This window comes from Muntiacus reevesi, chromosome 1 (assembly GCF_963930625.1).
Source record: "Muntiacus reevesi chromosome 1, mMunRee1.1, whole genome shotgun sequence".
In the NCBI taxonomy this organism is placed as follows: domain Eukaryota; kingdom Metazoa; phylum Chordata; class Mammalia; order Artiodactyla; family Cervidae; genus Muntiacus; species Muntiacus reevesi.
In genome coordinates this window covers 80,731,690-80,745,007 of record NC_089249.1, presented here as the reverse complement: position 1 = coordinate 80,745,007, position 13,318 = coordinate 80,731,690, and the positions used below count along the sequence as shown (strand labels likewise).

General features: G+C 44.6%; 2 protein-coding genes across 2 annotated transcripts; one reads left to right on the top strand and one right to left on the bottom strand.

The window, feature by feature from the left end:
* Positions 1-626: 626 nt before the first annotated feature.
* LOC136161794 (late cornified envelope protein 3B-like) lies at positions 627-890 on the bottom strand. Its single transcript, XM_065926894.1, has one exon. It carries the CDS (start codon positions 888-890, stop codon positions 627-629), a length of 264 nt encoding a protein of 87 aa, XP_065782966.1.
* An 11,294-nt stretch (positions 891-12,184) lies between these two features.
* Positions 12,185-12,448, top strand: LOC136161787 (late cornified envelope protein 3B-like). Its single transcript, XM_065926881.1, has one exon. It carries the CDS (start codon positions 12,185-12,187, stop codon positions 12,446-12,448), a length of 264 nt encoding a protein of 87 aa, XP_065782953.1.
* Positions 12,449-13,318: the final 870 nt, after the last annotated feature.

Sequence of the window (13,318 nt, the reverse complement as noted above, 5' to 3'; positions counted from 1 at the left end):
TTTCCCTCAGCTTATTTCCACTTTCTTTGCCTCTGGAGTCCCTGTTTCTTTATTTAGGACTCAGAAACAGCTTACTAAAATAACAAAACTCCCATATCACACCGTGGCAATTCCCAGGTTGTATCAGGACCCACTGCAGGTTTCGAGGGAAGTTAGTCCTTTCACTGAGAGGTGCAAGACCTAAGCTAATAGGTCTCCATTCCAACTGAAAACTCATGGTCCTTCATGAATGGAGGGGGAAATGAACTGCTCTCTTCTCCTGATCCAGAGCTCAGATTCTGCCTCCAGAACCTTGTGTGGATTGTGTTGGCCACTGGGGGATCTGGGGAGGGACAGAGTGAAATGACACATGAGCCTGGAAATGAGGAAGAAAAGCTTTATTTTTTCACAGGGTCAGGCACAAGCTCTGCTGATCATCAGCAGGTGCAGGGGGTGTGGACCTGTGAGATCCTGGAGATCAGACAGAAAGAGCCTTACAGAGAGAGCTCCGAACCCTGCACGGGAACATCTTCTGGCTCAGTCGGGGCAAAAGAGAGTGGGGTGTCCGGGAAAGGATGCCTCAGGTTGGGGCTTTTCCTTGGCCCTTGGATTCTTGTTTCCTCTGAAATCAACATCAGGAGGCCAGGTCAGCAGCAGCCCCCAGAGCCCTGGCCACAGCCAGAGCGCCCGGACTGCAGACCACCGTCACCATCGCAGGAGCCCGAGCTCTGGCGCCGGCAGCGGTGGGACCTGCGGCGCCTGTGGGGGCCCAGGCAGCAGCTGCCCTCGGAGGTGGGGGCGCAGCCTGAGGAGGAGGGAGGCAGACACTGTGCTGGGCTCTTTGGGGGGCACTTGGGGGAGGGGCACTTGGGAGGGGGCTGGCACTGCTGCTGGTTCTGCTGGCAGGACATCTCGGCGGGAGGTCAGTGAGCCTGGACAAAACAAAATCACCTTGTCAGCCTGGAATCCACAGTCCGGTGTTTCCCCACTCTTGGTTTCCCGATCCCTCTCTTGTCAGGCCAGCTGCTTCTTAAGTCAGGGCCGCAGGAGGGAGAGGGACACTGATGCGAGTTAATTTGATCATGCAAGATGCCTCCTACGTTGCTCTCCACCCGGGATCCCATGGTGCCAATCTAACTGAGCATCCAGACCTTTGTATCTCAAAGGAAACACACAAGGAATGTACCCATTTGAGGAAAGTATTCTGAAAAGTGAATATCACAGGAACCGTGTGTAGACATGAACAGAAAGAACATGGGAAGTGTCATGAGCTCCTGTGACCTTTGCAGTTCCCAGAATTCTTGTCACATCCCAAAGGAACTCCTTCCTGACCCTTACACCACCCCCTTGGCTGTCTTCTCTGCAACCATACTTCTGGGATTTCATTTCAGGCCTCTTTGGTTTCCCCTTTTCTGCTATGATCTCAGGGTTCCTTTCCAGCATCTTAGGTAGAGTTCTGGTCCCTGCTAGATACTCACCAGGTGCCAGAAGGGAGGAGAAGTCTATTTCTGAGGAGGCTGCGAATGAAGAACTCAGGGCAAGAGCCCTTTTATCCTGCGCTGGGTGTGTGATACATGACTTGAGCATGCCACTGCTTTCACAATCAGGGGGAGGGTGACAGTCTGGCATATTCCCAGGACTAGACCTCATGCCCTTTTCCTGGGCACTTACATAATGTCCAACTAAGGAGGTTCCATCAGGAAACATGATGACTGTCCACACACCTCCCCCTGGGGCGGCTAGGAGCCTGGCAACCTTCCTTCCTTCCTTCGTTGTTTCAGACCATCTGCCTCCATTCAGATTCTGACTCACCTTCTTTCCTGGGAATAGGTACAGCTATGGAAGAATTCTGTTTTGTTTTATTTTCCTCCACCTCCCTCTGCCACCATGTGGCTGATGGAATCCTAGTTCCCTGACTAGGGATTGAACCTGTGTCCCTGTTTTGGAAGCTCAGAGTCTCAACCACTGTACTGCCAGGGAAATCCCAGAAGAATTCTGTCATTGGATCATGAGTCTACCAAGACAGACAGACAGACAAATTAATAAATCATAGAAAAAGTTCCAAGTGGACCATGTTTCCTGGCTGCCCCAGTGACCAGGACCTTCAGAATAATCCATACTGCCTCCTGAGCGCCTCACAGTGAGATACAGGCAGGGGAAGGAGACTGTGCCTGCACCCTGTCTAGCCCCTCTGATGGCACCCGGGCAGCAGCAGGCAGCCTCATGCATGGGAGCAGAGCCCAGTTAGGTGTTGATGGACAAATCAATAAATTGACCTGAGCTGAAAAAAAGCTATTGGTGCAATCATCTGAACTCAAAACTATTTGCACACTTAAGGAGGGAGATGGGAAGGAGAGGACATAAAAAATAAAAAGAGATCTGATATAACATCTGCAAGGGCACAGGTCAATCATGCATTAATTAAAATTAATGTAATAATGAGAAATAAAACTCTATATGGTTAAAAAAATAACTATTTGCACACTTAAATCTAGTATACTATCTATCATTAAAATATGTAATTTTGACTGTAAGCTTTAATAATCCATAGCTAATTTAAACAAGTTTTGCTATTATAATAATATTATATCATGTTCCTATATTTTCTTACAGGGCTTCCCAGGTAGTGCTAGTGGTAAGGAGCTTGCCTGTTGATGCAGGAGACATAAGAGACTCGGGTTTGATCCCTGGGTCCAGAAGATCCCCTGGAGGAGGGCATGGAAACCCACTCCAGTATTCTTGCCTGGAGAATCTCATGGACAGAGTAGCCTGGCAGGCTACAGTCCATAGGGTTGCAGAGAGTCAGACACAACTTAAGCAACTTAGCACACATATTTTCTTACAGAGAAAAATGGTCATGGCCTATTAACTAGTAAAAAGCAGTGCACATAGCTATGTGATTTTTGTATGTGTGTGTGTGTGTGGCCATGCCTGGCAGCACACAGGATCTTAGTTCCCTGACTAGGGATCAAACCTATGTCCCCTGTATTAGGAGGTCAGAGTCTTAACCACTGGACTGCTAGAGAAGTCCCAATTAAGTGAGATTTTGAATGAAGTCTTTTTGTAGAGGAAGGTTATCTTATTCTATTATGACCATTAAAACCTCTAGGAATGGCTTCCTACCTTTAAGAAATTTTGTTTCTCTCCCTCTACTCAACACTCACCCAACACTAAAGCTTCGGGCACCTGTACAGTATTTCAAGACCCTGTGCAGGAAGGACTTGGCATGCAGTGGACTTTCAGAGGGTTAGCTCAGGATGGAGGTGATGGAGACGGTGTGGAGGGAATTGTGGCCCCACTGACCTTCTCCTGTCTCCAGAGTGAGGTTCCTGACAGCTCCAAGGCCTTGCTTTCAGCCCCAGCCTCCCTTTCAGTTTGACCACCATTTGTCTCACTTCACTGAGACCCCTACAACTGGATACTGGGTTGCAAAGGGGAAAATATGAGCTATGAAAAGAGACACTACTTTTCCTCTTAGACTCCACAGTGAGGATGCAGAAGGAGAGGATAGAAGGCAACTCATATTTATTTCATCAGATTTTCTGGATGGGGAAAGCCTTCAGTAATGCCACAAACGCTGGCTACTCTCCCTCCTGGTGCCCTGGGGAATTCTTAGTATACAACTTGTGTCCCAGTGTGACTACTCGGTCATGTCCTAATTTGTGGCAGAATACAGAGGTAAGTGGTCGGCCTAAAGGAAGTGGTGCTAACATCACTCCTGGGGCTCCTCCGAAGGTCCCAGCTGACCTTGGGGGATGACCGGGAGGGGGGTGTCACACACTGTTTCTTCCCCTGCAGACCAGATTCTCCTATTGCCAGCCCTCCTCCTTCCTGAATTTCTTCTCAAGAAATATCCCCAAGTTCCTTCATTCAACAGACTTTAAGGGAGTGTCAGCTGTGGGTCAGGGCCTGGTCTCATCACTGGGAGCACAGCTACGAAGGAAACATAGCCTGCCCCCACAGGACCGCCAGTCTAGCAGAGAGGAGGGGCACCATGATGAATTACAACTGTCTACACTCCAGTGTTCTTGCCTGGAGAATCCCAGGGATGGGGGAGCCTGGTGGGCTGCCGTCTATGGGGTTGCACAGAGTCAGACACGACTGAAGCGACTTAGCAGCAGCAGCAGCATGCATCAAAGAGAGGCTGCAGGTGCTGTGGCGGGTGTAAGGATAAGGCCTGAACCAGTCCAGGGTTCCGACCTCTGCAAGATGTGAACAGTTTTCCTCTTTGACTTGTTCAATAGAAGCAAACACAAAGGTTCCTTTAGGTCCAAATGAGCACAATTTCGGTCTTGAGTCATTAGTCAACAACAGCTGAAAGGTAACGGCAATCTCAGTGGTAGAATAAGTTCCAAAACTTCTGGGTGGCTCTCAGTGTAAAGATTTCTCTATCTTCCTTAAAATGTAAGTGGGGGACTTCCCTGGCGGTCCAGTGACTAAGACTCCACATTCCCAATGCAGAGTGCCTGGGTTCAATCCCTGGTCAGGGAACTAGATCCCACATGATGCCACTAAAGGTCCTGAAGGCCAAAACTAAGACCCAGCACAGCCAAATAAATCAATAAATATCTTTAAAAATGTAGGTGGACTTCTCTCTGGTTTCCTCCAGGCTCCATCCCTCATTCCTTGTCTTATGGGCACCTGGTTTAGTCCTGGAGTTGCTGCTCTCTCATTTTATATCCACCTCAGGGAGGAAACCCCTCTTCACAGCTTCTTACACTTCTCCCAGATAGGCCTGCAGATGGAGCAGATGTCCTTAATGCTGGAAGAAGATGCTGTGAGTCCATGAGGGCAGCTCTGTGAGGACCAGTGTGAGCAGCTCATCTTCAGGAGCCGGGCACCTGCAGTGTGGAGCTACCAGAGAGAATGCACTTTATTTCTGATGCATCTTTCTTAAAATGCACTTGGAGGCATTAAACCTCAATTCATCTGTCAAGTCTGTCATCTTACATAAGAAATGAAACAAAGACAAAATTCTTCCTTCTTTCAGGGATGGGACCAGGAGGTGACAGAACTGTGTGAAGCTTCTGTGACCAGTGGCTCAAATTTCTTTTAGAGAAAATGGGGTAAAGGAGTGTGAAAATGCCTCCCAATCTTCTAATCGAGGATATTTCTTCCTAGCTTCCATGTATCAGTTTTCCTCCCCAGATGGTGTCTAGCCCTTTTGGGATGTAACATGTCTCCTCATATGGAAATATTGAAAATATTCCATATGGATTAAGACCTTAACATGATGTTGATTTGTGATTTTTCTTAGTATTGTATATATTTTTTCTTATTTAGGTTTTATTTTTTAATTTAACTTTCATTTTATATTGGAGTATAGTTGATTTACAATGTTGTATTAGTTTCAGGTGTATAGCAAAGTGATTCATTTATACATATATTCATTCTTTTCCAGGTTCTTTTCCCATATATGTTATTACAGAATATTTGAGCCCCAATCCTAAAACCATAGCATCTTAATATCCTTAACTTCTAAAGAGCTCATTGGAAGAGTCCCAGATTTCCTCTATGTATATTAAGAAACTGTAGAATTATCTCTCCCATTAACACTGTCATACAAAAATAGAAAGCCAGGAATTTTTTGAGAAATGTCAGAACAGAGGATGATTTTCCCAGCACACCATCAGGGAGGATAGACATCAAGGATGTGAGCTGGATCAAGACAGGAGGAGCTGGGTGGATATGCGGTGATCAGAGCTGTCAGACTGGCTGGTATGGCCATGTGACATTCCCCTTTGGAAATTCCAAGAAATAGTGTTGAGACACTTTGTGACTGTTTAGATGGTCATTTCCATCTACTGTTATTTTGGCAGATGTATGTATTATAGTCTTACTTTGTACTCACAGGCTGAAAAAAACAGCCGATATTTAGATTATACATTACATGAGATACTTGTAATTTGTAAAATTATGTGTCCTTTGGTAAATGTAAAAAAAAATCCAGACAGTCCAGCAATTCTAAGGAGAATCTTGAAATAGTTGAGACATTATTGCATTCACATCAGACTAAAGGGAAAATAAAAACATATTATCATCTCAATAAATGCAGAGAAAGCATTTGAAAAAATCCAATGTCAATTCATGATTAAAAAAAAAAAAGCTTTCAGAAAGACAATGAATCTTGTAGGGATTCCTTGGGATATCCTCAACTTTATAAAGAGCATCTACAAAAAAAATCCTCATAATATTTTCATACTTGATATAGAGAATGAGTGTTTTTCTCCTAAAATCAGGAGCAAGGCAAGGGTAGATCTATGGAAAAGAACATAGAGTTCAAAAATAGACTAGCATAGTGGATTAATTTATTTTAAACAAAGGTACAGAGGCAATTGAATGGAGGGAGGATAGTCATTTCAACAAATGATGCTGAAACACTTGGCCATCTCTCTGTTAAAAAAGAATTAAATTTTACCTCATGCTATATGCAAAAATTAACTCGACAAGGATATTAAACCAAAATGTAAAGCATAAAATTTCTAAAGTAAAACATAATAGATGATCTCTTATGACTTTGGGTTATACAAACATTTTTTAGATGTGACAAAAAAGGAGTCATTCAAAAAAGAAAACCTTGATAAACTGAACTTCACCAAAATTAAAAACTTTAACTTTTCAAAAGACATTCTTAGGAGAATGCAAAGAAAATTCAGAGACTTGGGGAAAATATTTGCAGAACATATATCTTACAGAGTTATGTCTAGAATATATTAAAAATAATTAAAAATTAAAAATAAGAAAACAGAAAACCAACAGACATCTCAACAAAGAAAGTGCATGGATGGCAAATAAACACAAGAAAAGACACTGAACATCATTTTTCATTAAGGAAATGCAGATTAAAAGCAAAATGAGATACCACTCTACACACATTAGAAGGGTTAAAAAAAAATAACTGACAATACCAAATACTACGAAGGATGTGGAGCATTTAGAGCTCTTAGACATTGCTGGTGACAATGCACAAAGTTATACAACCAATTTGGAAAATAGTTTGTCAGTATCTCATAAATACAAATGTATACTCACCATTTGCCCAAGAGCCCTATTCTTAGGTAATTGGTCAAAAGAAATGAAACTTATAGTCAGAGAAAAACCTGTAAGTCAATGTTTATAATGGCTTTGTTTGTAATTGCAATGAATTGCAAATAAACCAAATGTCCTTCAACTGGTGCATGGATTAAAAATATGATACACCCATGCAGTGGAATGCTACTTAGCAGTTAAAAAGGAATGAGCCGCTACTATATGAAACAACAGGAATAAATTTTAAACATGTTTTTCTATGTGAAAGAAGTCAGGTTTTCAATGTCACATATTATATAGTTCTAATTATATGCCGACAAATGTCCATCTAGTCAAAGCTTTGTTTTTTCCAGTAGCCACATATGGATATGAGAGTTGGACTATAAAGAAAGCTGAGAGGCAAATAATTGATGCTTTTGAACTGTGGTGTTGGAGAAGACTCTTGAGAATCCTTGGACAGTAAGGAGTTCCAACCGGTCCATCCTAAAGGAAATCAGTCCTGAATATTCATTGGAAGGACTGAAGCTGAAGCTGAAACTCCAATACTTTGGCCACCTGATGCAAAGAACTGACTCACTGGAAAAGACCTGATGCTGGGAAAGATTGAAGGTGGGAGGAGAAGGGGAAAACAGAGGATGAGATGGTTGGATGGCATGACCAACTCAATGGACATGAGTTTGTGTAAGCTCTGAGAGTTGGAGGTGGACAGATTGGCGTGCTGCAGTCCGTGGGGTCACAAAGAATCAGACACGACTGAGTGACTGAACTGAACTGAATCATATGACATTCTGGAAAAGATAAAACTATAAAGAATAAAAAATAGATTGGTGGTTGCCCAGGGTTGGAATGGGGTAGGGAATATATTGGGGTGATGGACTTGTTCCATATCTTAATTGTAGCAGCAGTTACATGACCGCAGTTATCTGTTAGTTAAAGCTCATGGAATTGTATACTCATACTCCAACGGGTGACATTTTTAGAGTATGTGACATATACCTTGGCTTCCCTGGTGGCTCAGTGGTAAAGAATCCTACTGCCAATGCAGAGATGCAGGTTCAAACCCTTGGTTGGGAGGATCCCCTGGGGAAGAAAATGGAGACCCATTTCAGTAGTCTTGCCTGGAGAGTGTGGACAGAGGAGCCTGGTGCGCTACAGCCCATGGGGTCGCAAAGAGTCAGATACAACTTAGTTACTAAATAGCAACAAAATACACCTCAAGGAATCTGACTTAATAATAGAAAAAATTTAATACCATGCTTTTTAGGAATATATAAATATGTGACAAAAATATATTAAAAGGGAAGAAAGAAAGAACATTAAGTACAAAATTCAGGATTTTGGTTATGTCAGTTGGCTGGGACATGGGATGACAGAGAACTCAGTAGGTCTATGTAATTTACTAAAAGGTTATTATTTCACTTAGGTGGTAGACTTTTGTGTGTTTTTATTTAAATGATTGATAGGTAGAAAAATTAAGAGGGGGCATGTGTGGACCAATGACCAGCATACATTAAAAACCAAGGATTATTGTTAGTTCCAGTCTATACCCAGTATCTGATAATAAGAAAACAAAAGGACATAAACTACAAAGAGAAATACCTTCCCAGGATACCACTTTGGGCCTTACTTTTCTCATCTTCCCCTTTTCACGTCAGTCATAAATTGCCGATGAGAAGGGCTACTCCTTGCTTGTTTCTTTGTTACTGATACACCTGGCTCAGAAGGCTTGCCTGGGAGCTGGACCTCAGATAAAGCACTTCCTGCTCCGGCGCTCACATACACGTTACTAGATCATAAGATCTTCGTTTTAGGCCAACCAGGTCAGTTTCTTCCCCATGTTAGTTTCTTCTCCATGTTTTATCTCAGAATCTGACATCTTCGCAGTAAAGCACCTTTGGAGTCGATACATGCTTTGAGCTGTGAATTAGTGTCTTCCTCGTCTTCTCAGGCTCACTGTGGACTCTGTTCTGAGAAGGAAAGCCCTGGCTGTGCGGTGGGGGAAGTTCCAGGAGAATGTGCATGCTCAGACATGTCTGACTCTTTGCAAACTGTAGCCCACTAGGCTCCTCTGTCCAGGAGATTTCCCAGGCAAGAATATTGGAGTGGATTGCCATCCCTCCTCCAGAGGATCTTCACCACCCAGGGATCAAACCCGAGTCTCCTATGCCTCCTGCAGTGGCAGGTGAATTCTTTACCACTGAGTCACCTGGCCAGGTTCCAGGAGGGAGGTGTGAAATTAAGGAGCTCCATCCCAAGGAGGAAGAGAATGGGCACATCGGGAGACAGGGACTAAGACAAGGACTCAGGGGTGGGGCTGGGAGGAAGCCAGCTACCAGTCAGCTGGTGATGCATTGGGACCATAAAGCAGTTCTATTGGCAGGTTCTGAAATGCTTTGAGTCACACTGACTGGGCACACGTGTTACATCCAAAGTGTAGCCCCACAGCACCTCAGAATCACACATTGCTGGGATTAAACATGGCCTCTGTGCTTATTTTTAGAAAAGCATATTGCATGGAAAAATAATCAGCTCCCTTCTGCAGCTAGATTTGAACCCTAAGACTGAGTCAGTTCCCCTCCCTTCTACCTACACATTTTGCCTTAGGAGGTTTTGTATGAGCCTCATTTGATATCATAGACCTTATAGTGGTTAACGTGAAAGTGTTAGTTGCTCAGTCATGTCTGACTATTTGTGACCCCATGGACAATAACCTACCAGGTTCCTCTGTCCACGGAATTCTCCAGGCAAGAATACTGGAGTGGGTAGCCATTCTCTTTTCCAGGGGATCTTCCTGGAATATATATTTAACTGAGATACCTGGGTGAAAATACACCATCAGCCCCCCTGTCCAGGACCATTTATGTTCCCACATGTATCCTGGAAGAACTTTTGGAATCACTGATTCAAAACAAGTAAATTGTACATTGAAGAGAAAAAGGACACCATAGCCTTTACTATTAATTTCGTGTCTAAAAACAGGTAGCTAGTTCTTTACACTTATAAGAAATTGGAATGTAATGTAATACATTTGCTATAATAAAGTTTTATTTAATTCTATTTAATTAAATTTAAGTATGTGAATGCTGAAGTGTCAATGATAAATTTATTTTTGGTAAGTGTAATGTAATATATTTTTCAAATTGGAGATACAGTTTAATGAGGAATGGATATGTAATGTCACCATTAAATTCAATGGGAAAATAGCACCCAGATGGGAAGGAACCTGCCTGCAATGTAGGAGACCCGGGTTCGATCCCTGGGTCAGGAAGATCCCCTGGAGAAGAGAATGGCTACCCACTCCAGTATTCTTGCCTGGAGAATTCCTTGGACAGAGGAACCTGGCAGGCTACTGTCCATGGGGTCACAAAGAGTCAGACATGACTGAGCAACGAACACTTTCAATTTAGCCATTATAAGGTCTATGATATCAAATGAGGCTCATATAAAACCTCCGCCATGGTCAACCTTAAAATTACCAACCTTTTTGCAAAATGGTTCATTATTATCATTTGCACAGTTTCCCTTCCCTTAGCTCTTTCAACACCTGAGCTATTTCCTTCTATTAGCTTCTATGGTGTTAGAATCAATAGTGCACATTGGCAGATATGGACACAACAGAGCCTCAGTGAAGATTGGACTTTGCCCCATCTCCCCTTCTCCTCCTTCTTCTTAATAATATCAATCGTGAATCTCGTTGCATCTAGAGCTGTAGGCTCCTTCTCAGTGGGACTCCTCTACTGCTGCCCATGCTGCCTCACGGGACAGTGAGGTCCTCTCAGGAATCTGTCTGTCTTAGACAAGAACTGACTCCCACCTCCATCCCTTACCCTACACATCTCCCATCTCCCTCAGGACAATGACCTTGACCAGCTGACCTTGACCAGACTTCAGAGAACACTGAAGTCTTCTTTACCCTTTGGAACTTGCAGTGCAATGCGGGGACAAGGGGGACTGACCATCACAAGCTAAAATTTTAGGCTTGAGTTCTTTGTAAACGCTTCTGTGATAGCACTTAGCTCAATAGATCAATATATTTACTTGCCTAGGGACTTGCTGGCCACCCAGAGGTTAGAACTTCACTTTCAAATACAGGATGTGAGGGTTCAATCCCTTGTCAGGGAGCTAAGATTTCATATGCCTTGTGGCCAAAAAAACCCAAAACATGAAACAGATGCAATATTGTAACAAATTCAATAAATACTTTAAAAAATTATTTTAAAATTATATTTATTTCTCTGTGTCATGATCTATTTAACCTGTGAGATAATCAGAGAAGAAACCTTTCATACATCTCTCTATATTATTCTTGACAAATGAAGTAAAATGGACAGAACTTGGTCTAGGAATGGAAGTGAATGAATGACTAAAGACATAGCAATAGATCCAGAGCAGCTCTGAGTAGGAACTGGTTCAGCAGTCACAGGGACATCCTGGTTCCACCTTAGTAGAATTTTAGATTCATACCCAGGAAGACACGAGGCAAGCAAGTAGGAAGTGTGTGCTGTCATTGCCCTCCTCCTTGTTGTGAAAGCAGCAGGATGCTTGGACCGTGCATCACACACCCAACATAGGATAAAAGGGCTTCTGCTCTGAACTGCGCATCCACAGCCTACTCAGGAGAATCCTTCTGCCTCCACTGCAGCGGTGAGTGACTGGAAGGGGACAGAGCTTCAGTTAGGAGTGTGGGAGAGACAAACTTGCAGTTGGTGGGGAAGAGGAAAGCAGAGGTGTCTGTGGAGGTAGCAAGAATCAGACTTTGGGGGGCAACTGGGAACAGGGCAGGAGGCAGTGAGCAAGGACCTGTGTGGGAGGCATTGGGGTCTGGGACACATGGCTCTCAGGACCACCCCCACACTTCATCCTGAAACACATGTGCACCCAGAGACATCCTCCACAGGTCACTTCCCAGTGGGGTGTATTTGCCTCCGTGTTTCTACGGGGCCCACTTAGAGGCTGATAGCGTGGTTCTGGGAAGGAGTAGAGTGAGGGAACTGTCTTGTCAGGTCAGTTGAACTTGAGATCCATTTCCACTTTCCTCCTAAACATCACAGCTCAGGAGGCAGCTGGGATTAGGAGCATAGGCCCTAGTAAGACTGCTCACAGGGGAGATACTGGCCTTTAGCTTGTGCACTGACCTTTTCTTGAATGTGTCCAGGCTCACTGAACTCTCGCCAAGATGTCCTGCCAGCAGAACCAGCAGCAGTGCCAGCCGCCTCCCAAGTGCCCCTCCCCCAAGTGCCCCCCAAAGAGCCCAGTCCAGCGTCTGCCTCCCGCCTCCTCGTGCTGTGCTCCCACCTCCGAGGGCAGCTGCTGCCTGGGCCCCCACAGGCGTCCCAGGTCCCACAGCTGCCGGCGCCAGAGCTCCAGCTCCTGTGATGGTGACGGTGGTCTGCAGTCCGGGCGCTCTGGCTGTGGCCAGGGCTCTGGGGGCTGCTGCTGACCTGGCCTCCTGATGCTGAGACACATGATTTCAGAGGAAACAAGAATCCAAAAGCCAAGGAAAAGCCCCAGCTTGATGCATGCTTTCTTGGACACCTTAATCTTTGTTTCCCAGGCTGACTGGCTGAAATGTTCACAGCAGGGTGGCGAGCTCTCCCTAGGAGGCTCTAAGGTGTGTTTCCCAAGAGCCGTGGGCTCCCTGCTCTGTGCCTCACAGTGTTCTCACCTGTTTGACCAGAGAGAGAAATAAAACCTCTTCTCATACCACATGTCTCTCACCTGTCCATTGACTGCTCCACCCAACCCCCTCCCTCAATTCCTGAAGGTCCGGCTTGCCTGCTCCAGGGAATGATCCTGGCAGGGGCCTGGCACATTAATAGGTCTGCTTTTTCTCACATGGGTTTGTGGAGGTGGCCCAGTGGGAGTTTTGGGGGTGGCAGATGAGAGAAGAGGAGCTGTCTGGTTGCTGAGAACACTCTCACAAAAAGTCCATGTATAACATGGGAGAGGAGGGATGAGCTGTCCTCGGAATCCGTTTCTCTGCTGAGGCTAGTGTGAAGGATCAGATATTGAGGAAAATGAGACCAAAGAGGATGGAGGACTTGGAGGCGAAAGAAAGAACTGGTGGAGAAAGAGCAAGTTCATCTGAAAATAATGAACTTGGGAGAGAGAGGTGAACTGGACAGGCAGTGAACTCTCAAGAAACCCGAAGTGAGGGCTTTCCTGGAAAGAATGCATGGGGCATCCAGCAAATGAGAGCCTCTGGGCTTTGAGAAAACTGAGAAAAAAAGAGGACACGAGAAGCATCTCAGAGGGTTGCAGACTGAATGCCTGTACATTGTTTTTCAAGAGATTTGATGTAGAATGGAAC